At 40.3% G+C, this 23400-nt stretch overlaps 1 protein-coding gene across 1 annotated transcript; it reads right to left on the bottom strand.

Annotated features, from left to right (window-relative positions):
* Positions 1 to 1680: 1680 nt before the first annotated feature.
* On the bottom strand, positions 1681 to 22448 carry ostc (oligosaccharyltransferase complex subunit). Its single transcript, XM_046319079.1, has 4 exons — positions 22072 to 22448; positions 15522 to 15615; positions 14708 to 14905; positions 1681 to 2221 (listed from the first exon to the last, which is right to left on the bottom strand). Exons 1-4 carry the CDS (start codon positions 22208 to 22210, stop codon positions 2203 to 2205), a joined length of 450 nt encoding a protein of 149 aa, XP_046175035.1. The 5' UTR covers positions 22211 to 22448; the 3' UTR covers positions 1681 to 2202.
* Positions 22449 to 23400: the final 952 nt, after the last annotated feature.

The raw sequence follows: 23400 nt of genomic DNA, 5'->3' as shown, positions 1-23400 counted from the left end.
ACTTCTTTCAAAATAATAGATTAAAAATATTTATAAATCAGGGGGAACCTAAATTATTTTCCAATCATTTCGTTCTGAACAGAGCCATTTGTTTTTTAGTTCCGTTCTACTGTTCCAACCAGCAAGATAAAGTCCTGAACAGGTTCGAACCCCCCAAAAAATGTACCGGTTTATATCGTTCCTTTCAGTTAATTTTAAACCTCTGAAATAAATACTTTTAAAAAACATTTAGATCAACATTAAAATTTCTATATCAGTGAGGATAGAACGCCTTGCGGCTAACCATTTCATCTTCATAGGAAAGTTAAGAGGCAATGGTATTTTGCCATGACAGCATGGTTTAATCATAATGAAAGACAAACACTGTGCTGCCAGTCACTATGGAGAGAAGTGTGGGGCGCAAGATGCGACTGAAATTTTGCGGGTGGGGAGAGATCAAGAGAGGGTGGAGGCTTGGCTTGCATTATCGGAGTTATGCCCACATAATTATACCTATGGAGGAGAGGCTTCGATGTAGGATCTTTGAACCTCCGAGAATAGCCTTAACTAGCTGGAATTAAAAAACCCTCTTACCTTTTTAGTAACGCCAATGTGAAACCTAACTATAGTCTCCTTTTAACTAGCATTGAAAAAGTGAATCCATTCTTTTCTAATTAAAAATCTCTAACGGAGCTGCAGGGAGTCAGGCAGCAGATGGTGACTTTAACAATAACAAACATGAAGCGATACAAAATAAGAAGTGTAGCCTACTCAGGTAGCCTACTCTCACACGGTCCAATTGTGCGCACCCTATGGGACTCCGTCATGGCCAGCCTGGGATCTGTGCCTTAGACAGCTGTGCCACTCAGGAGGCCTCGAATGTCCGATTTGTCTGTCCATGATCTATTTGCCGGCCATTAAAAAGGGCAGTAATTTGAAAATGTATAGCTCCATTATAATTTATAAATATTTTGTCTGGCTTTAGACATGTAAATGTAACCTGGAGTGAAATGAGTCATCCATATGATGGAAATCTGTCGCAGTGACGGAGAACTTTAACCCGAGAATTATGATCTTACCTCAATTGCTGGTATGCCAGCAGCATACCACCCTGCATACCACTGCTGGCTTGCTTCTGATGCTAAGCAGGGTTGGTCCTGGTCAGTTCCTGGATGGGAGACCAGATGCTGCTGGAAGTGGTGTTGGAGGGCCAGTAGGAGGCACTCTTTCCTTTGGTCAAAAAAAAAAAAAAACTTGTGTCCTGGCTTAAATACCCAATCTGGCCCTCAAACCATCATGGTCACCGAATACTCCCCAGTTTACAATTGGCTCATTAATCCCCCTCTGTAACCATTTCCCAGGTCGTTGATGCAAATGAGAATGTGTTCTCAGTCAACTTACCTGGTAAAATAATGGATAAATAAAAAGAATTGCCACAAAATACCTAGTTTAAAAGTTTTTCTGGAAGCTGTGCTGCACCATTTTCCCCTACGTGGGCCAGCCAGTAGAAATTTGAGTTCACCAAGTAGCTTCAGCCCCTCGCCATATGACTGACCGCTAGCAAGATGCGCACACAGCAGAGCAATGACGTAGTGGTCCACTTTTACCTTCAGAACTACTGGTTAAAAAGATTACAAAAGTACCGAAGAATTACTGAATATTACTAGTATATTATAACAAAAATGTGATTAGAGAATGACAAGCTTTCTAGAAATAACATTTATTTAAGTTCCTAATAGACACACAGTGACATGTTGGAAGGCATTTAGGAAGATAGAATGGTCTACAAAACATTACTTATCAATAACCCCAAAAACCCACAAATTTACTGCTCATTCAGATTTATAATCAGGAAAGTGTCCCTCCTTCCAATGGGTGCATCTCAATGGTCTATAGTGGCTTTGTCTCCACATTCTCGCCATCTGCATTACTGAACTGAAGACAGGTTTGCAATACAGCCTGTAAGGGAATTCCATCGCACAATTTAGTGGAAGGAAAGGAGACGAGGATAGGAAGCCTCGACTATTGAGATGCACATTGTATTAAATGTCACATCACTCAAACATGGTCAAAGGCTTATTGCCAGGGACAGATGTTACTGTCAATTCTTTATTTGCAATTTAAATGTGTTATCATAACATTTTAGGCTAGCTTAAATCAATTGAAGCTTAAATCTTTGGCAGTCCTTCACCATTCTGTCTTCGTAATGTGTTGTGGCCATCTTCAACCCATGAGGTACCCACTGAGAAATATAAAGGAAAGGTAGAAACAGATTAGAGTAGGCTTCCAACATAGGTACAGTGAAAATAGAAAAGGTAGACCCTGAACACAACACTTGACACATTTATCTGCAGTTCAGGTAAATAGCTGACTGATATCATAGACCTTAAATATGAGCATCACATTCTGCTAATGCAACTCACATGTAAATGACAGCTCTAATTTTGAGGACAACACCGAGTGCCTTGACGAGGGGATGTTTCACTCAAAATGCAACCTAAATCGACAAGTTTATAATATAGACCTATATTCTGCATACTTATGTATTTGATAGTTTTAGTTTTCAGCCCAAATTATATTAATGGTATTGCTTTAGCGCAACAACTGGACGTCTTTGGGATCAATTAGCATGCTAGCTGATCCTGAACACTTCCAATCATTGCGCTAAACACTAGTTCAAGCTGCACGCAGAGACAAGGAAACTGGTATCCATGAGTCTGACTACGTAGAAAATGTGCTTTAAAAAAAAATCTTGCACTATCCCTTTAAAGCTGCATTAGGGGAAACGGCACCACTGGCTGCACCCAGGAGCATTTGCTGCCTTTGTTATTTTTAAGACAGTGGAGAGAAGCATCAAGGTACAAAAAACAGACGTGGAAGTTTCACCACATCTACATAAAGCTTTATGTTCCTCGCCGTACACATTACTGACAATCTGAAAAATGGTCCAGCCACAAAGAAAGTGGTGAAGGCGGTGCAACAGCGTTGAAGTGTACCTATGATGAAAATTACAGGCCTCTCATCTTTTTAAGTGGCAGAACTTGCACAATTGGTGGCTGACTAAATACTTGTTTGCCACACTGTATATTTACACTTCTATCCTACAGATATTCTAAATATTCTATCCACATTCTGTCCATACATCCAATCACACATTTATATACTGTATATTTTAATACTTTTTAAAATTGAACCTTTATTTAAACTAGGCAAGTCTTAAGAACAAATTCTTATTTAATGACAGTATGATATTACTGCACTGTTGGAGCTAAGAACAAGCATTTCGCTATGCCCACAATAACATCTGCTAAATATGTGTATGCGACCCAAAAAATGTGATGACAACAAATTTCAAAAGAGGGTTGTCCTGCAAGACTTTACAAAACTTTCAAAGACAAGGGTGTGTTCAGTACAACAGAACAGTGTTCAACATTTAATTGAATGGAAACAGTTCTGTACTGAATGACCAGTTGAAGAATGATGCGATTATGGTGGCAATCTGCAGTTCAAACCACAACATAGAGGTCACCTCGCCACCTTTTCGGGTAAACCGCTTAGGGATGGGGTTGTAAAAATGTAACCACACTTCCATTCAGACAGAGCTATGAATGCAAGGACTAACCATCCATGATATCAGCATGATAGTTTTAAATATGTTTTGAAGCTCTACTGTGTTTAAAATTGAACAAACAATAGTGTGAAACAAGCTTATATTTGGGGTTTTGGAGGGATTAAACCAGGGGTCGGCAACTTATGACTGGAAGAGTCATGTCAGTCGATAGGGAACCTAACATTCTACAAATATGTCATACAGAATCTCGCTTCTACGAACTAGTTTACCACCTTGATTAAAAACTTGAGTTTATTTTCAAGTGAAGACAAACAAAAGTTACCTAGCCATCTTCCACCTCAACCAATGCTCTAAAAAGATGCGCTCTAAAGCCGACCTAATTGTCACAATACAAATACAATACAAACAACTCGATAGGATAGTCCCAAAGCCTGGCTAAAGTGCATAATTGTTGCCTTTTGGAATGATTTTAGTAGCCTGCAGTATTTAAAATAGTTGGGTATGAGCATTTTTTTCTGGGGGGGGGGGGGTAAAAATACTTTAGTGCTTTTTCTTGACTACATCCCTCAAGGAAATAGTGTACATTTTACTCCATACATTTTCCCTGACAGCGAAGAGTTCATTACATTTTGAATGTTTAGCAGGACAGGAAAAGGGTCCAATTCACACACTTATCAAGAGAACATCCATGGTCATCCCTAGCGTCACTGATCTGACGGACTCACTAAACAAAAATGCTTCGTTTGTAAATGATGCGAGTGTTGGAAAGTGCCTCTGGCAAGCCGCAAATAAATTTTAAAAACATCAAAATTGTGCCGTCTGGTTTGCTTAATAAGGAATTAGCAATGATTTACACTTACTTGATACATAAGAATATTTTATCAATTACATTCACTTGATATTTAAGTGAATTTAAAACCAAATACGTTTAGACTTGTACTCAAATAGTATTTTACTGGGTGACTCACTTTTACTTATGTAATTTTCTATTAAGGCATCTTTACTTTTACTCAAGTATGACAATTAGGTACTTTTTCCACCGTCTACTACCAATTCTGAAATAAAGATTTTTTTTTAAAGTATATATTGTATTTACTTTTATTCAAACAGGGAAGTCCTATTTTTTTAAAAATTGCCCTGCACAATACAAAAACAAGTATAAATAAATAAAACCAGACTAGGGCCGTCCCCGACAAAAAGAAATTGGTCAACTGAAAGTCTGTTCTCTCGACCAATGACCAATTGATTGGTTGAAATGTTAAAGTATTCAGACCCCTTCCCTTTTTCTACATGTTATTACGTTACAGCCTTATTCTAAAATGGATTAAATAAATGTTTACTCAATCTACACACAATACCCCATAATGACAAAGCGAACAGATTTAGACATGGTTAGAAATGTACAAAAATATATATATATTGCTATGAGAATAGAAATTTTGTTCAGGTGCATCCAGTTTCAATTGATCATCCTTGATGTTTCTACAACTTTGAGTCCACCTGTGATAAATTCAATTGATTGGACATGATTTTGAAAGGCACACGTGTATATATAAAGTCCCAGTGTTAACAGTGCACGTCAGAGCAAAAACCAAGCAATGAGGTCGAAGGAATTGTCTGTAGAGCTCAGAGACAGGATTGTGTCGAGGCACAGATCTGGGGAAGGGTACCACAAAATGTCTGCAGCATTGAAGGTCCCCAAGAACACAGTGGCCTCCATCATCCTTAAAATGGAAGTTCGGGAACCACCAAGAATCTTCCTAGAGTTGGCTGCCTGGCCTAAAGGACTCTCACACCATGATAAACAAGATTCTCTGGTCTGATGAAACCAAGATTGAACTCTTTGGCCTGAATGCCAAGTGTCACATCTGGAGGAAACCTGGCACCATCCCTACGGTGAAGCATGTAGCAGCAACAAGCTGTGGGGATGTTTTTCAGTGGAAGGCACTGGGAGACTAGTTAGGATCGAGGGAAAGATGAACGGAGCAAAATACAGAGATATCCTCAGGACCTCAGACTTGGGTGAAGGTTAACCTTCCAACAGGACAACAACCCTAAGGACACAGCCAAGACAACGCAGGAGTGACTCCAGGACAAGTCTGAATGTTCTTGAGTGGTCCAACCAGAGCCCGGACTTGAACCCGTTCGAACATCTCTGGAGAGACGTGAAAAAAGCCGTGCAGCAACGCTCACAACCGGAGAGCTTGAAAGGATCTGCAGATAAATGGGAGAAACTCCAACTACAGGTGAGCCAAGCTTGTAGTGTCATACCTTAGAAGATCCGAGGCTGTAAAACGCTGCCAATGGTGCTTCAACAAAGTACTGAGTAAAGGGTCTGAATTATTTTACTGTTATTTATTTCACCTTTATTTAACCAGGTAGGCTAGTTGAGAACAAGTTCTCATTTACAACTGCGACCCGGCCAAGATAAAGCAAAGCAGTACGACACAAACAACAGAGTTACATATGGAACAAACACAGTCAATAATACAAAATAAAGTCTATACAGTGTGTGCAAATGAGGTAGCATAAGAGGTAAGGCAATAAATAGGCCAAAGTGGCGAAATAATTACAATATAGCAATTAAACACTGAAGTGATAGACTTGTGCAAGTAGAGATACTGGGGTGCAAAGTAGCAAAATAAGTTTAATTTTTTTTTTTATACCTTTAAACTAGGCAAGTCAGTTAAGAACTAAAGATCGGGTCTCTTTTTTTCAACGTTTTGTTAAAAATCACGCAATATTTCAACGTCCTGCTACTCATGCCAGGAATATAGTACATGCATATGATTAGTATGTGTAGATAGAAATCATGTCTGTGACTATAACAGAACGCGTTTAGCAGGCAAAAGCCCAAGGAAAACTGTTCACCAAAAAAGTAAAAAATATCCCTCCGCCAGTTGCCTGTATTGTCTATGGCAAGGGAAAATAGATAGCGACCAGTTTACAATGCCTACAGCTTCCACACGATGTCGCCAGTCTTGGCAATTGGGTTGAAGTTAATCATTGGTGAAATGAGTAATAGGCACTTCCTGTCATCGAGTACACAGGAGGAAGTTTTGAAAGAGAGAATATGGACCATGATTTCAAGACTTGCTGCTATTGAATACAGATCGCCCCGTGATCAATTTGATCGATTATTAACGTTTACTACTACCTAAAGTTGGTTTACAAAAGTTTATAGGCAACTTTAATTTTTTTAAATGACGTTGCGTTTTGGAAAGCTGCTTTTTCCTGGATCAGACGGGCTTCATAAATGGACATTTTGGGTATACATGGACGGATTTAAATCGGAAAAAAAGACCCAATTGTGATGTTTATGGGACATATAGGAGTGCCAACAAAGAAGCTCGTCAAAGGTAATGAATGTTTTATATTTTATTTCTGCGTTTTGTGTAGCGCCGGCTACGCTAATTCTTTTGTTTACATTCAGGTATTTCGGGGGGGGGTTGCATGCTATCAGATAATAGCTTCTCATGCTTTCGCCGAAAAGCATTTTAAAAATCTGACATGTTGGCTAGATTCACAACGGGTGTAGCTTTAATTGAGTACCCTGCGGCAGCGTGGCCTAGTGGTTGGGGCGGCAGCGTAGCCTAGTGGTTAGAGTATTGGACTAGTAACTGGAAGGTTGCGAGTTCAAACCCCCGAGCTGACAAGGTCATTCTGTCGTTAACCCACTGTTCCCAGGCCGTCATTGAAAATAAGAATTTGTTCTTAACTGACTTGCCTGGTTAAATAAAGGTAAAAAAAATGTGTTTTAATGAAAGTTTGAGTTTTAGCGAGTACTATTAGCATTTGGCATTTGCATTTCCTGTTGCATTTCCCTTAAGAGGTTAAGAACAAATTCTTATTTTCAAAGACGGCCTAGGGACAGTGGGTTATCTGCCTGTTCAGGGGCAGAACGACAGATTTGTACCTTGTAGGCTCGGGGATTTGAACTTGCAACCTTTTGGTTACTAGTCCAACGCTCTAACCATTAGGCTACCCTGCCGCCCCTTTTAATGTCTACATGAACATAATGATAAGTAGTAAAACTGTCTCCTGTGAAAAATGAAGGGCGCTATGATAAAACGACAGTCACTGACGTTTAATAAATACAAAAAAAAAACACATTTAAAAATGTCCTGCTCCTTCCATGACCTTTGCTACATTTATTTCCTTCTGCTCATTTGTCAGAGGGAGCCTTTACCTTTTTTTATGACCCTATTCCTAACTTAACCCGCCAAGACAATGTGCTGTTGGACGTTGGTACCCAGCCAGGCGCTAATGAGTCTCTCTTCTCACTGCATGGATGATAAATTGTGCACCTTAATTCACAATTTAATTTAAGCCTAACTGAATGATGGTGAAGAGGTTGATTTGATTTTGAAAGACAAGTGTAATGAGTTAGTGTTATGCCTATTTGTCAGCAGCAAATAATTTGACCACACGTTTTGGGGGTTGACCATTCTTTTATATTTTACTTTGTAAAAATAAACTATGGGACTGTTTTATTTACTATAACTGTATTACTAATCAAATTTATTGTAAGGAAATTAAAACATGGTACATGTTGCAGTAGGCCTTCAGAATAATGCAAAACATATCCTTGACTCTATCCAGTGAAGCAATTGATGCCAGCCCACTGAATGGCCAATGGACGATACTGCACCTCACTTCCCAATTTAATTTAAAAATTAGGCCTAACTGGGTGAAGAGGTTGATTTAATTTATAAAGACAATAGTGTAATGAGTTTATGTTATGCCCGTTTATCAGTGTTAGCGCTCATGTTAATACATTTGACTGCGTGCATGCCTTGCGGGTTGATACCATACTCACATTTTAAATTTGTAAAAAGAAGCCGTTCCTGGACTGTTTTATTTACTATAACTGTTTTACTAATTAAATGTATTGTCAGGAAAACGAACACATGCTATGACCGCTCTGGCTACTAATTAAAAATCAAATTAAAAAGTTATTCTGTCGTCAATGGATGAATGGGCGATAGAAACTGATAATGGTGCACGTGACTTAAATTAACTGAATGATACGGGTGAAGATGATTGAATTTAGAACAATAGTGTACTGAAGAATTGTGGGTAGTCTAATTATTTTATTATGAAATGCTGGAAATTGTATATAATCTCCCCAGACACCGAGTACAACATTCACAATGGCAAGCCGAACCAAACTAAGGGACGCACTGACAGCGTTGCAAATGCTGCAGAATTTCAATGAGTTGGAGTCAGATGGAGAATCAGATATTGTGCTTGAAATCAAAGTTGCTGATGAAGAGTCATCCGATTCTGATGTTTACTTCGAGCCTCGGCCTCCGATGCCTGAGCCTCGCCGCAGAAACAGAACAGATCCCAAGTGCCACGTGAGACAGGAGTCTGGGAGGGATGGCACGGTTTGGGTAGAAAAGAGACGAGATCCCAACAGGAAGGCGGCCTCACCAGAATATTCACAAAGAGCAGGTTCTACACCTCATGCAGAGACAAATTGCCAGAGTACTCAATTCTTTGTTTGTGACATGCAGATAGTACAGTCTCTGTGCTGCAACATCACTCATTTGCACAGAAAAGGAAACAAAACACGGAACATGTGTATGAATGAACTGAATGCAATTATTGCACTCTTGTATGTCCACGTAGCATAAGGCGGAAAGAGCATGGATGTGGAGTCATTAGTCTGATAGGTATGGGGTGGACTTTTTCCAGAGAGACCATGCCACGCAACCGCTTCAGAGAGATCATGAGACACCTGCGTTGATAACAAGGAGATGAGACCAATAGATGTGCAGACAGACACATTTGCCGCAGTCTCAGACACCTAGAAAAGTGTTGTGAAGAATTGCACTGCTTGTTACAAGCCAGGAGACATAACGGATGAGTAACTGTCCCCAACAAAAGCTCGGTGCCATTTTACCCAATACATGGTCAACAAACCAGACAAATTTGGAATTGATTTTTAGTTGGCCGCCGATGTCAAAACCAAGAACTTGCTCAATGGCTTTCAAAATCGAAACCAGGCCAGTGGGTGAGCGACTGTTTGAGACTGTTGTTGAGACTCGTGGAGCCTTACATTGGCAAAGGCAGAAATGTTGCCATGGCAGACAAGTTGATTGCAAAGACGACTAGCCTGCTTGGAATAGTGAACAAACAAAGGCGGGAGCTGCCCCTCTGCGCAAAACATACCAGCAGAGCTGTACTCCACAGTGACGGAAAGTGGTAAAGCAACACTTATGGTGTACAGATGCAAAAGAAAGTATTTGCATCCTCAGTACCATGCATCCCACTGTTGCCATTGGCAGTGACCAGAAAAAGAAACTGGAGACAGACGACTATCGCACAAAGGTATACATCTCTGCTATATACATATATCGTTTCCATCTGTCAAACACCAAATATATTCTTATATGACATGAATGTTATTACTATTCAAACCTTTATTTTATGTAATAGGTTGGTGTGGATGCACTGGACCAGATGGCAAGACTATCTTCTTTTACAGAGTACACTCACCTCTGGCCTGTTGCGGTGTTCTGCAACTTGCTCGACATGGCTGCTATCAAAGCGCACGTTGTACAAGCAATGTCTTGACAAGACAGTCAACAGGAGCGATTTCATCATGGATCTGGCATGTGAGCTTCGTGAGAACCACATGACCATCAAGAAAGAAGCTACAGCCGCCAAGCAGCAGCACATCCTGCTCTCCCTCTTCCCCAAGCACCACTGCTCCCTCTCGGGAAAAGGAAGACCATGTCAAGTCGGCAGGGGCACACAAAACAAGGCCCATGAAAACGGTGTGCAGTGCAACCGATTTGTTTGTTGGGCTTGCTCCCGAAGCTGTGTGCTGACCCGAAGCATAAAGACGAGAGAAGACGAGATTGATTCATGCGTAAAGGTATGGGTAAAAAGGGCACAATACAGTGTCCGATATAAAAACTGTTATTTGTTGATTGTATCTGGTCATGAACACATTTCCACAAATATTTCTTCATGCAATTCATCCTTTACAATTCTTCATGCGCTGGTTCTTTTGTTTAGGAATACAGCAAATCATTTCACATGCGCACCTGGCTAGTTATTATTATCATTATCTTTTTCGTTATAACTTTGTCAAAAGATTTTACTACAACTCCATTACTAATTAAATCTACAAATAAAGTTGATCAAATGGATTACACTAATGTTTTGTAAAGAAAATGCATAGGTAAAAAGGCCTACTTCTTTTCTAGGACTTAATAGAATTATACAAAACATATCCATAACTATTGTTTTTAAATTATTAATATATTTCCACTAATTTCTTCATGCAATTAATCCTTTACAATATGATTGTTGATGCACTAGTTATCAAGCGTTGGTGCTTATGTTTGCTGCACCTTGTGGGTTGATATGCATCTGATGCATTTGCTGCATAAGGACAACATTCTCTTGTCTAGCAGGTGCTAATATATGTATGCAGGGTATTTGTATGCATGACCTCGTTCGATTACAGAACCATCTGATGAGTGAAGATGTAATCCAGCCAAGGCAATCTTACGAGAACTTGAAAACAGCATGCATTTAGTTTTGCCTGTATTAAGCACACGTTTTAAAAATCAGTAATGGCTACCTGTACAGATGCAAAATCAGACTGTTGCCTGGTAAAATCCAGGTCAGCAGTCAGAGCAATTGCGTACATATTAGTATCATACGCATATTGATGAAATGTCAATTCTTTAAAAGATTGACCAATAGCATTTATATAAATAGTAACAAAAACAGGTCCCAGAACAGACTCCCGCAGAACACTTATGTACTTCAAGAAATTCGGACTTAACCCCATCAATCACCATGGCCTGAGTTGTGTCACTAAGAGAATCATGAAACAATGAGCAGGTGTCAGAACCCAGCAAAGTTTCTTATTTACCATAGATTCAAGAATTTTAGCTAGACACAAGCCTAGAGATGGGACAATAATTATCAAGATCACTACGATCCCGTCCTCATGGAGTAGCAGCATGTTAGCGGTTTTCCATACTTTAGGTATATTTCCTGACAATGTTAGCTTTAAGATATGGGTTACTGAGCCAGCAATGAGGTGGCAGCACACTTGAGCATACAGTGCATGATGCTACAAGCTTGGCACACCTGTATTTGGAGAGTTTCTCCCATTCTTCTCAGCAGATCCTCTCAAGCTCTGTCAGGTTGGATGGGGAGTGTCGCTAAACAGCTATTTTCAGGTCTCTCCAGAGATGTTTGATGGGGTTCAAGTCCGGGCTCTAGCTGGGCCACTCAAGGACATTGAGACATGTCCCGAAGCCACTTCTGCGTGGTCTTGGATGTGTGCTTAGGGTCGTTGTCCTGTTGGAAAGTGAACCTTCGCGCCAGTCTGAGGTCCTCAGCGCTCTGGAGCAGGATTTCATCAAGGATCTCTGTACTTTGCGCCGTTGATTTCTCTCTCGATCCAGACTAATCTCCCAATCCCTACTGCTGACAAACATCCCCACAGCATGAAGCTTCCACCACCATTCTTCACCGTAGAGATGGTGGCAGGTTTCCTCCAGACATGATGCTTGTCATTCAGACCAAAAGTTGAATCTTGGTTTAATCAGACCAGAGAATCTAGTTTCCCATGGTCAGAGTCTTTAGGTGCCTTTTACAGAGGAGTGGCTTCAGTCCATTCTACCATTCTATCATTAAGGCCTGATGCTGCAGAACTGGGAGAACCTTTCAGAAGTACAACCATCTCCACAAAGGAACTCTGGAGTTCTGTCAGAGTGACCATCGGGTTCTTGGTCACCTCCCTGACTAAGGCCCTTCTCCCGATTGCTCCGTTTGGCCAGGCGACCAGCTCTAGGAAGAGGTGGTTCCAAACTTCTTCCATTTAAGAATGGAGGCCAGTGTGTTCTTGGGGACCTTCAATACTGCAGAAATATTTTGCTACCCTTCCCCAGATCTGTGCCTCAACACAATCCTGTCTCGGCGCTCTAAGGACAATTCCTGGTTTTTGCTCTGATATGCACTGTCAACTGTAGGACCTTGTGACTAATCAGGAAACTAGGTGTATGCCACACATCACTACTTCACAGGAGAGCATTTTGAATGCAATTGTATTTTATTTGATCAAAAGAAATACCTTCTGGAACATGTAAACATTTTCATGTGCCTTTAACAAACTTGTATGCAATCTAAATACTAATACAATTGTTAAATTACGAGCCTAGTTGGTTTAGCCACAGAAAGAGAGCAACCTTCCCCCTATCCATGATTGGCTGAGATAATGAGTGGACTGGACATGTCGAGAGACGAGTTTGGATTGGTCTGCCATGTGGCACACTAATGTCTATAACATGAGCTGGTCAGTATGTGTCGGTAATTCTTTCTAACACAGCTTTAAAAAAATATATATCATGCAGTAGAACTGCGTAAGTGTTGGTCTCCACTTTCCAGAGGACCGAGTTTTGAAATTAGCTAAGGAGATGGAGAACATTCTGGCATTTGATAGCAAATGAGTCAAAAAGAGAACAAAAGGCTGTTGTAATCCAGAGACATGTGTTTTACACATCTTCAAACTAACCCTAACCCATTTTTTATTTAACTAGGCAAGTCAATTCAGAACAAATTCTTATTTACAATGACAGCCTAGGAACAGTGGGTTAACTGCCTTGGTCAGGGGCAGAACGACATTTTTACCTTGTCAACTCAGGGATTCAATTCAGTTACTGGCCCAATGCTATAACCACTAACCCTAACTCATGGCATCCGTGACAGAGGGAGAAGCATCCATCCATGTATATGGGTAAGATAGTCTATCTAGCTACATTTGCAGTTATTACACATTTCTAATTTTCTCAGAAAGTCACTTTAAATTTGAAGTTAAATTACATTGTTAGCTAGCTAACGTTATGCGTATGATCTGTGTAGTAATATTATTCGTACCTCAAGAGCTATTTGCATTGCTAGTTATAGCCTAATGATAGCTATCTAACATTGAACCTGGTTGGTTAGCTACCTGCAGATTCATGCAGGGTAGTAACGTTATGAGTTGGGATTATGGTTCATTGTTTAGCTAGCTAGCTGCATGTCTCAAAAGACTCCACTATGCAAGTAACCATTTCAATAGAATGTTCATGTCACTGACAACTGTCAATAGACATAGCTGGGGGGAATGGAATTATTTTATTATGACTTTTTTTCCTCGGTCGGGGGTCACTCCGAGATCAGTCTCGGTTCACTAACCTCAGGAGGCTGAAGAAATTTGCCGTGTCACCTAAAACCCTCACCAGCTTTTACAGATGCACCATTGAGAGCATCCTGTCGGGCTATATCACCGCCTGGTACAGTAACTGCACCGCCCACAACCACAGGGCTCCTCAGAGGGTGGTGCTAGCTGCACAACGCATCACCGGGGGCAAACTACCTGCCCTCCAGGACCCCTACAGCACACAATGGCCAAAAATATCATCAAGGACAACATCCACCCGAGCCACTGCCTGTTCACCCCGCTACCATCCAGAAGGCAAGGTCAGTACAGGTGAGGTGAATCAAAGCTGGGATCGAGAGACTGAAAAAACAGCTTCCATCTCAAGGCCATCAGACTGTTAAATAGCCATCACTAGCACAGAGAGGCTGCTGCCTACATACAGACTTGAAATCATTAGCCACTTTAATAAATGGATCACGAGTCACTTTAATGTTTACATATCTTGCATTACGCATCTCATAGTATAGAATACAGTATAAATATATCTATTGCATCTTAGCCCATGCCACTGACATTACCTTATCCATATATTTATATATTCTTATTCGATTTCTTTACTTAAGATGTGTGTATTAAGCATTTGTGGAATTGTTAGATATTACTGTACTGTCGGAACTAGAAGCACAAGCATTTCGCTACGCTCGCAATAATATCTGCTAACCAAGTGTATGTGACCAATAAAATATGATGTATCTGTTACTATCAAGAGTGTTACTTGTGTTGATGATTAGGTCCCCTTTAAACCAGACAAACAAATGTATAAAAACACAGCAACTTGATGGTTTTAAATGGGAGCAGTAGGGTGGAGAAGGGTTTTGTTGCGCTGTCCATCCTAAAAGTAGCAAACTTCTCCCCACCCCACAGTTTCATGTGTTTTAGGTTGGGGGACACGATTGGAAATTTTCACAAGAGAGTAGACTTACGGCAGTTTCATTCTCATGAACACTCTGGCCATGAAGAAGCTGAGCAGGACACTGACAAAACCGATGAACAACAGAAGAAAGCGGTTGAGTTTAGGGATGTTTGGGGCATTCGAGCGATCTAGGATTATGAAGCCCAAGCCTCCCATGGTGAAGAGGAAACTGGAGGCCAACCCTTCCATGATGTACTGGCCATTCACTCTTCATAGGAAAGAGAAAAAAAAAGATGGTTATGTGACTACCCCTCTCAAATTTGTGCAATACAATGCAGATAATGAATGGAGTAAATAATAGCCCCAGGCATTGACAATGCAGAAACAGCATGTGTTAGCTCTCAAGATCCCAAAGGGGATTACAGTTGAAGGGTTCTCAGTTGAACATATGGACGACAGCTGGCCAAATGTGTACTACAGTCCCAAAGCTGTTTTAACATTTAGAAACTTGAATAATCCTTGCTTGCAATGCGGTTTTGGAAACATTTGGAACTGAACCTTCATATAAGCAAGAAATCATTTTTCAAATATAAGCGAAACACTTTCTATACATCGTTTCAGCACAGTTGCACAGAGCAATTTCCATTAGAGTGCAACTGGGTAGGATATATTGTACGTTGGCTGGAAGCATGCGTTATTCAAAACACAGCCACTTGCAACTGTGCCAAAACTGGGTACAGTAAGAGTATCTTTCGTATAAAAAAGAAATTGCACTGATATGAAATTTCGAAATGTTTCCAAAACTCATAACACAAGCAAGGCGCTTTAACACTAGCATTAGTCTACTGTACATGAATGGGCAAGGAAAGGTGTTGCGTACTTACCTGTATGCCAAAAAGGCGACAGGCCGCTGGTGCCCATGTTCATCGGTCATTGAACCCACACTAGGTGGTTCCACAATGACATCGTAGATGATGCCTGCAGATGGGAGAGACACAAGGAAATCAGTTAGCTAACTAGCTAGTAGCAAGAAGGAAAATCAACAGTTACGCACTGGCATAATAATATGAATTGGGATGGTAAATGCCATGTGTAAGGGTAAAGGAGGGTGCAAAGCTAGCCCATACCAGCTGAGCTGGCTTAGTAGTTTGCTACATGTTAGCCTACTCAAATCGGCTAATAAATCAATCAAAATCTTTAGCCACAGTATTGTGAAAGCTACTCTGAAAATAGTGTTTACCAAGCTGCTAACAATAACGTCAATGTCACTAAGTTACTTTGAAAACATACACTACATGAGCAAAAGTATGGGGAGAACTGCTAGTCAAACACCTCGTTAAAATTTTTTTTTTAATCACAGGCATTAACATGGAGTTGGTCCCCCCTACAGCACTTCGCGGCCCTGTTCAGTGAGGCCACACAAGCGGAGCTTTTGTTGCTCCTAGATGTTTCCACTTCACAATAACAGCACTTACAGTTGGCCGGGCCAGCTCTAGCAGGGCAGAAATTTGATGGACTTGTTGGAAAGGTGGCATCCTATGATGGTGCCATGCTGAAAGTCACTAAGCTCTTCAGTAAGGCCATTCTACTTTGGCTATGGAGATTTTATACCTGTGGCTGAAATAGCCGAATCAACTAATTTGAAGGTGTCCACATACTTTTGTATGTATAGTGTAGTTCATTACCTACTGTAAAATGATCATATCTAAATCTGAAATGTCATACATATGATCATTTTTAAGAACATGGCACTGGACTCAGATGTAAACAGAATGCTTTTTTTTTTAAAGCCTGATAAACCTGATATCCTGACCTGATCTTTAATTCTGAATGTGCAAATTCTTGTGATTTTTCTCGTGATCTGTGCTATCCGGGATCCTTGGGACGTTCCTACCCCCACCTCCATTGAAATTAATTTTAAATGGTCAAGATAAGGCTTAAGGTTAGGGTTTAGGGAAGCGACGTCCCAAGGACTCCGGACTGCACTGTACTTTTTCCTCGTGCCGAAAACGGAGATATAGATATAAAATGCCAAAAGATGATTTTCACAAAGTCACATAGCAAAAAACCCTCAATAGCCAATACAATGTCAAAACATGGTCCTGTCATGAGTTCAGTACCATTTGCGTGATTGTGCAGACCCATGACAGAGTCATATACAATACCTTTTTTAATACCTTTTTTAAAGGTATTAAGGCAGCTACTCTTACTGGGGTCCAGCAACATTAAGGCAGCGATATACAATTAGAATGACACATTACATTTCATAACACTTTTCACAACACAACCTCAAGGATTGGACCCCCCTGTGGCGTACTGCATAAGCGTCAAATAGCCCCGGCGATATGAAACCAGGAAGTGGGAAATCTGAGGTTGGTCAATTTTGAACTCACCCCCTATTGAAGTTAGTAGGATATTGGTAATCTCGCACTTCCTAAGGCTTCCACTAGATGTCAACTATCTTTAGAAACTTGTTGGAGGCTTCTACTGTGAGGTGGAGCCGAATGAGAGTGGATTGAGTCAGAGGTCTGGCAGCAGTCACGCACATTTCACATGAGGTATCTCCCATTCCTTTTCTGAAGACAAAGTAATTCGCCGGTTGGAATATTATTGAAGATTTATATTAAAAAACATCCTAAAGATTGATTCCATACATCGTTTGACAAGTTTCTACGGTCTGTAACGGAACTGACATTTCATCTGCAACTATGAAAGCGCTTAGAGAGTTTTGATTTGTTTACCGAACGCGCTAACAAAAGTAGCTATTTGGACATAAATGATGGACATTATCGAACAAATCAAACATTTATTGTGGACCTGGGAGTGCAGTCGGTTGACTCCATCATGGCGGATATATGTATTTGTTCTCTGAGCGCTGTTCTCAGATTATAGCATTGTTTGCTTTTTCCGTAAAGCCTTTTTTAAAATCTGACAGCATTAAGGAGAAGTATATCTTTAATTCCATGTATAACACTTGTATTTTCATCAACATTTATGATGAGTATTTCTGTAAATTGTTGTGGCTCTGAAAATTCAACGGATGTTTTTGGAACTACTGAACATAATGCGCCCAATGTATACTGAGATTTTTTAAATACAAATATGAACTTTAACGAACAAAACATGCATGTATTGTGTAACATGAAGTCCTATGAGTGTAAGCTGATGAAGATCAAAAGTTAGTGATTAATTTTCTCTCTATTGGTGTTTTTTGTGACTCCTCTGTTTGGCTGGAAAATGGCTGTGTTTTTCTGTGGCTTGGCTCTGACCTAACAATCATTTGTGGTGCTTTCGCTGTAAAGCCTATTAACAACAAGATTACCTTTAAAATGGTATAAGATACTTGTAATGCTTGAGAAATTTTATTATGAGATTTGTTGTTTTGAAAAATGGCGCCCTGCACTTTCAGTGGCTGTTGTCATATTGATCCCTTTAACGGGATTGCAGCCCTATGAAGTTTAAGGACAACAAAGTCAAGGTATTGGAGTGGCCATCAAAAAGCTCTGACCTCAATCCTAAAGAAAATGTGTGGGCAAAATTGAAAAGGCGTGTGCAAGCAAGGAGGCCTACAAACCTGACTCAGTTACACGAGCTCTGTCAGGAGGAATTTGCCAAAATTCACCCAACTTATTGTGTTAAGATTGTGGAATGCTACCTGAAACATTTGACCCAAGTTAAACAATTTAAAGGCAATGCTACCAAATACTAATTGAGTGTATGTAAACTTCTGACCCACTGGGAATGTGATGAAAGAAATAAAAGCTGAAAACTCATTCTCTCTACTATTATTCTGACATTTCACATTTTTTAAATAAAGTGGTGATCCTAACTGACCTAAGACAGGGTATTTTGACTCGGATCAAATGTCAGGAATTGCGAAAAACTGAGTTTAAATGTATTTGGCTAAGGTGTATGTAAACTTCTGACTTCAACTGTATATGACTAAAGAATCACAAATACAGGTATTTACCTTTTCATGGTAGGAAGATGGAAAGGTAAATACCTGTCTTATTTGTAAAGAATAATTAATCAGGGGGATATTTTGTTATTTTGTTAGTCATATCCCAACCCATTTAATTAATTATGGCCCTGGTTACACTGTACACCTTTAATAAAAATATTCCCTCTATTTGGAACGACAAGCCAGAACAATATTAAACAGACCTATTCATATTAATTTGCATGGAATGTCCGAGTCATGTGCAAGTATTTTAAACAATTACATTGATAGAACTCACAATCTACCCCTCCCCCCAAAACAAAAATAAAATAACTATGGGGCGCTGTTGAGGGAGAAGCAGCGAATCAGCTTCCAAAATGTATGTTTGTGACACAGATTGGCACAAGGGTCAGTCAGATCTGGCACTGGATGAATGTGTATTAATCCTGAGGTGCGTTCATGAACGTTTTCCCCGTCGCTGCAACTCCCGTACGGAATCTGGAAAGGTCAAGAGCGATGCGTCCTCCGAAACAAGCCACACTGCTTCTTGACGCTGCTCCCTTAACCCGGAAGCCAGCTGCACCAATGAGTCGGAGGAAACACCGTACTAGAGATCGACCGATTAAGTTTTCATAGCAATCGGAATTTTTGGACACCGATTTGGACAATTTATTTTTATTATTTGGCCACCTTTATTTAACTAGGCAACTCAGTTAAGAACACATTGTTATTTTCAATGACTGCTTAGGAACGGTGGGTTAACTGCCTCGTTCAGGGGCAAAACGACAGAATTTTACCTTGTCAGCTCGGGGGATTCAAACTTACAGTTAACTAGTCCAACGCTCTAACCACCCGCCGCTCTTTGCACTCCACGAGGAGGCTGCCTGTTAAACGAATGCAGTAAGCCAAGGTAAGTTGTTAGCTAGCATTAGTCTGGTAAAAAACAATAAAAATAACTACACATGGTTGATGATATTACTAGTTTATCTAGCGTGTCCTGCAGTCAGTGTATATGCAACCGTTTGGGCAGCCTAATTTACCAGAATGTATGTAATTATGACACATTGTACAACCCTCAATGGTGTAACAGCAATATTTAGACTTATGGATGCGACCCGTTAGATTAAATACGGAACGGTTCCGTATTTCACTGAAAGAATAAACGTTTCGTTTGAGATGATAGTTTCCGGATTCGACCATATTAATGACCTAAGGCTTGTATTTCTGTGTGTTATAATTAAGTCTATGATTTGATAGAGCAGTCTGACTGAGAGATGGTAGGCACCAGCAGGCTCGTAAGCATTCATTCAAACAGAACTTTGTGCGTTTTGCCAGGAGCTCTTTCGCAATGCTTCAAGCATTGAGCCGTTTATGACTTCAAGCCTATCAACTCCCGAGATTAGGCTTGTGTAACCGATGTGAAATGGCTAGCTAGTTAGCGGGGTTTGCGCTAATAGAGTTTCAAACGTCACTCGCTCTGAGACTTGGAGTAGTTGTTCGCCTTGCTCTGCAGCTTTTGTGAAACGATGGGTAACGATGCTTCGATGGTGGCTGTTGTCGATGTGTTCCTGGTTCGAGCCCAGGTAGCGGCGAGGAGAGGGATGGAAGCTATACTGTTACACTGGCAATACTAATGTGCCTTTAAGAACATCCAAATAGTCAAATGTATATGAAATACAAATTGTATAGAGAAATAGTCCTATAATTTCTATAATAACTACAACCTAAACTTCTTACCTGGGAATATTGAAGACTACCAGCTTTCATATGTTCTCATGTTCTGAGCAAGGAACTTAAACATTAGCTTTCTAACATGGCACATATTGCACTTTTACTTTCTTCTCCAACACTTTGTTTTTGCATTATTTAAACCAAATTGAAAGAGTTTCATTATTTATTTGAGGCTAAACTGATTTTATTGATATATTATCTTAAGTTAAAATAAGTGTTCATTCAGTATTGTTGTAATTGTCATTATTACAAATAAGTCAAATTTAAAAAGTTAAAATTGCCTGATTAATCGGTATCGGCTTTTTTTGGTCCTCCAATAATTGGTATCGGCATTGAAAAATCATAGTCGGTCGACCTCTACACCGTACAGCTGGCGACCAAAGTCAGTGTGCATGCAGAATGTTTGCTATGTTGCGAAACAGTTTGTTCTGAACGACACATTTCCCCAAAACGTTCTTGAACAGACTGGTTGGTATGTTTGCTCCTTTTGGTGAGTGTGGCGAGGTGTGGCTTGAAGCAAAGATTTAAAAGGCAGTGCCAAGCTGACAGCTTTCCAACCCCTCCCCTTTATTCAACTGGACTTTCAGTTCAGCACAGTTCAATGAAACATTCCAGAACATAATGAATATAGGACTTATTACGGCAAGCACCAGCAGATCAAACAAATAACTAAAATGAAAACTTAGCAGGGTAAGCCGACACAAAACAAAAACCTAATTTTAAAGTGTTTCTAAAATCCCAATGGGAAAAAAATGTATGGTGAAAAAAACAATTGGAACCATTTCCCTGTTTGACCGCTAGGTTTTATGGGTATTATGACTCATGCGGTGATACTCTATGTTCGTAAATACACTCTGGCTATCTACTCCGATTTCAGAGCACTCGTCTGAGTGTAGCAGAGCACAGAATAACCAATAGTTTACTTACGCTCAACACCCGTTCAAAATGGTGAATGTCAGTAAAAGTCGTCAAAAAAAATGTAATTGAATTGTTGCCAGCAGCAGTTACAGTCACCAACGCTCTGGATAGCATGAGCACCCCAATTCACCCTAGTTCTGCTAGGGCGAGTAAAATAGTCAGTGAGATTATCTAATTTGCGTCTGTAAATAGTTTGCTGATCTTAGTTTGGGTGCTTGACTGCCGTTGAGTTCAGAACACTCGAATCAACCCTACTCCTAGGCCAGAGGGTTCAGTGTGCGCTCTGAACTCTGAATTTAGGAACGGAAGATCTGACAACGGTCTGAATTTACACGCAGAGCGCACTCTGGCACTCCAGATTGAATTGACGAACACACCCTATAACAAACAATGCCAAGATCATTGTGAATGTCAAACTTTAATTATTTTGCCAAATAAACAAATGTATTACAGTAACTGATGGAATTCATTTTTCCGCTATACCGTAAACGAGTGTGACCCTAAAACCACTGTACTGAACCGTGGGTTTGGTGAACAGTTACACACCTAGCTAGTACTAGCTAGCTAATTAGTTAGCTACACAATAGCCAACTCCTCCGTACTCGGCCCAACACTGATTAGCCGATTGAATAAGTCTGACTGCATAAAATACGTGTGACGGGTGAAGACGTTGAATCATATTTTAGTAGGCAATACATGTACCTAATGTTAGCTATTTAGAAGCCGGATGTAACTTTAAACATTAACAGACAAGTCCTGTATCGAGGCTTTACAAAACCATCGGTTACAGCTACCTAGTTAAACTGGCATGACAGCTAACGACGCTGCAGTGTTCGACAACTTACCTCCAGTGATGAGAAAGTACGATACAATAACAATCGCATAGACTGTCATAGCCGACGGCATGTGCAGCCATGATGGCTTTTTGAGTTTTATATTAGGACATTCCAACACTGCGAAAGGTACACCGTATAATGTCTCCATTGCTAATTCAATACGAATTTACTCTTCAGGTAAACTGAGATGTCTGGCTGCTACGACGACGTGTCCAGGAAGTACCGAAAATCTAGTTAGTAGATAAACACTTCGAAGCAAATACTATACTTTTTAATCACAAATAATGAATTTCATGCACTGAAATGTAATTTCATATTTAATATAACTATTCTATATACACATCTTGAAGACAATCTGAACTGACATATGACCAGTTTATTATCCTTCAAATGTTTCGCTTTCCTGCTAAGACCTTTAGTGTTGACGTAGTTATTGTGCGACACTCAAACAGGTTCTAGAAAAAAGGAACTCCCGCCTGCAGCGAAACGAAATATTCCTTCGAGGACTCTCCCAAGCCCATGCGCTCTCAGCAACGCTTCCACCGGCTCGTCATTACGCCGCGTGCACTGCACAATGTGTGACACGCGCGGTATTAATCACCCAACTTCTTGCAAATTCTTTAAATAATAGTCCTGTACAAGGTATTTCCATAGCTGGTAAAGAAATTATTATAAGCCAGCTGGCTGACGATACTACACTTTTTCTGAAAGACGCTAACCAAATTCCCATATCGATCAATGTGATTACAATCCTTTTCCAAAGCGTCTGGTCTATATCTTAACATTAAGAAATGTGAACTCATGGCTGTTGTAAAGAATTGCTATTTTCTTATGCAAGTGATCAGCCTACTGCTAAATACATGGCTACAACTCACAGTAAAGCCTGTGGGGTCCCCTACAGGATAGCTCCCACATTACACACTGACTGCCAAACCAGCGCACACACATAGTCTCCTTTAGCTGAACATTGTGTGACGGCGGGATTCTAGAGTGACGGATGTGACGGCGGGATTCTAGAGTGACGGACGGCCCAGCTGAGCCGATGGCGGAAGACTACAGACTACACCCCAGCTGAACCAATCCAAAGATCCGATCTCCCAGGATCAACCTACTTTCTGTTTTGTATAAATTGTATTGTAACGGTTCACTCTTTCTCTTTTCCTGCTGTTCTGTGCGAGCGAATGGGAGAGCCGTATTTACGTGTACCAGATATTCTCACTCTGAAATAAACTGTCGCTTGTCGCACAATTTTAACACCTTGTCTGAATCGATTCTTAACCGGCTCACCCTTCTAATATCCTTTTATCAACACTGTCAAAGATTGTGTGACACCTTCAT

This window comes from Oncorhynchus gorbuscha, linkage group LG21 (assembly GCF_021184085.1).
Source record: "Oncorhynchus gorbuscha isolate QuinsamMale2020 ecotype Even-year linkage group LG21, OgorEven_v1.0, whole genome shotgun sequence".
Lineage (NCBI taxonomy): Eukaryota > Metazoa > Chordata > Actinopteri > Salmoniformes > Salmonidae > Oncorhynchus > Oncorhynchus gorbuscha.
Note: the sequence above shows the minus strand (reverse complement) of the source record. Positions and strands in the feature narration are given on the sequence as shown.

Coding starts and splice junctions, on each gene's coding strand:
- ostc (XM_046319079.1), bottom strand. CDS start 22,210: ATGGAGACATTATACGGTGTACCTTTCGCAGTGTTGGAATGTCCTAAT. Junction 15,616..22,071: donor GTACTTTCTCATCACTGGAG/GTAAGTTGTCGA, acceptor TCCCATCTGCAG/GCATCATCTACGATGTCATT. Junction 14,906..15,521: donor GTCGCCTTTTTGGCATACAG/GTAAGTACGCAA, acceptor TTTCCTATGAAG/AGTGAATGGCCAGTACATCA.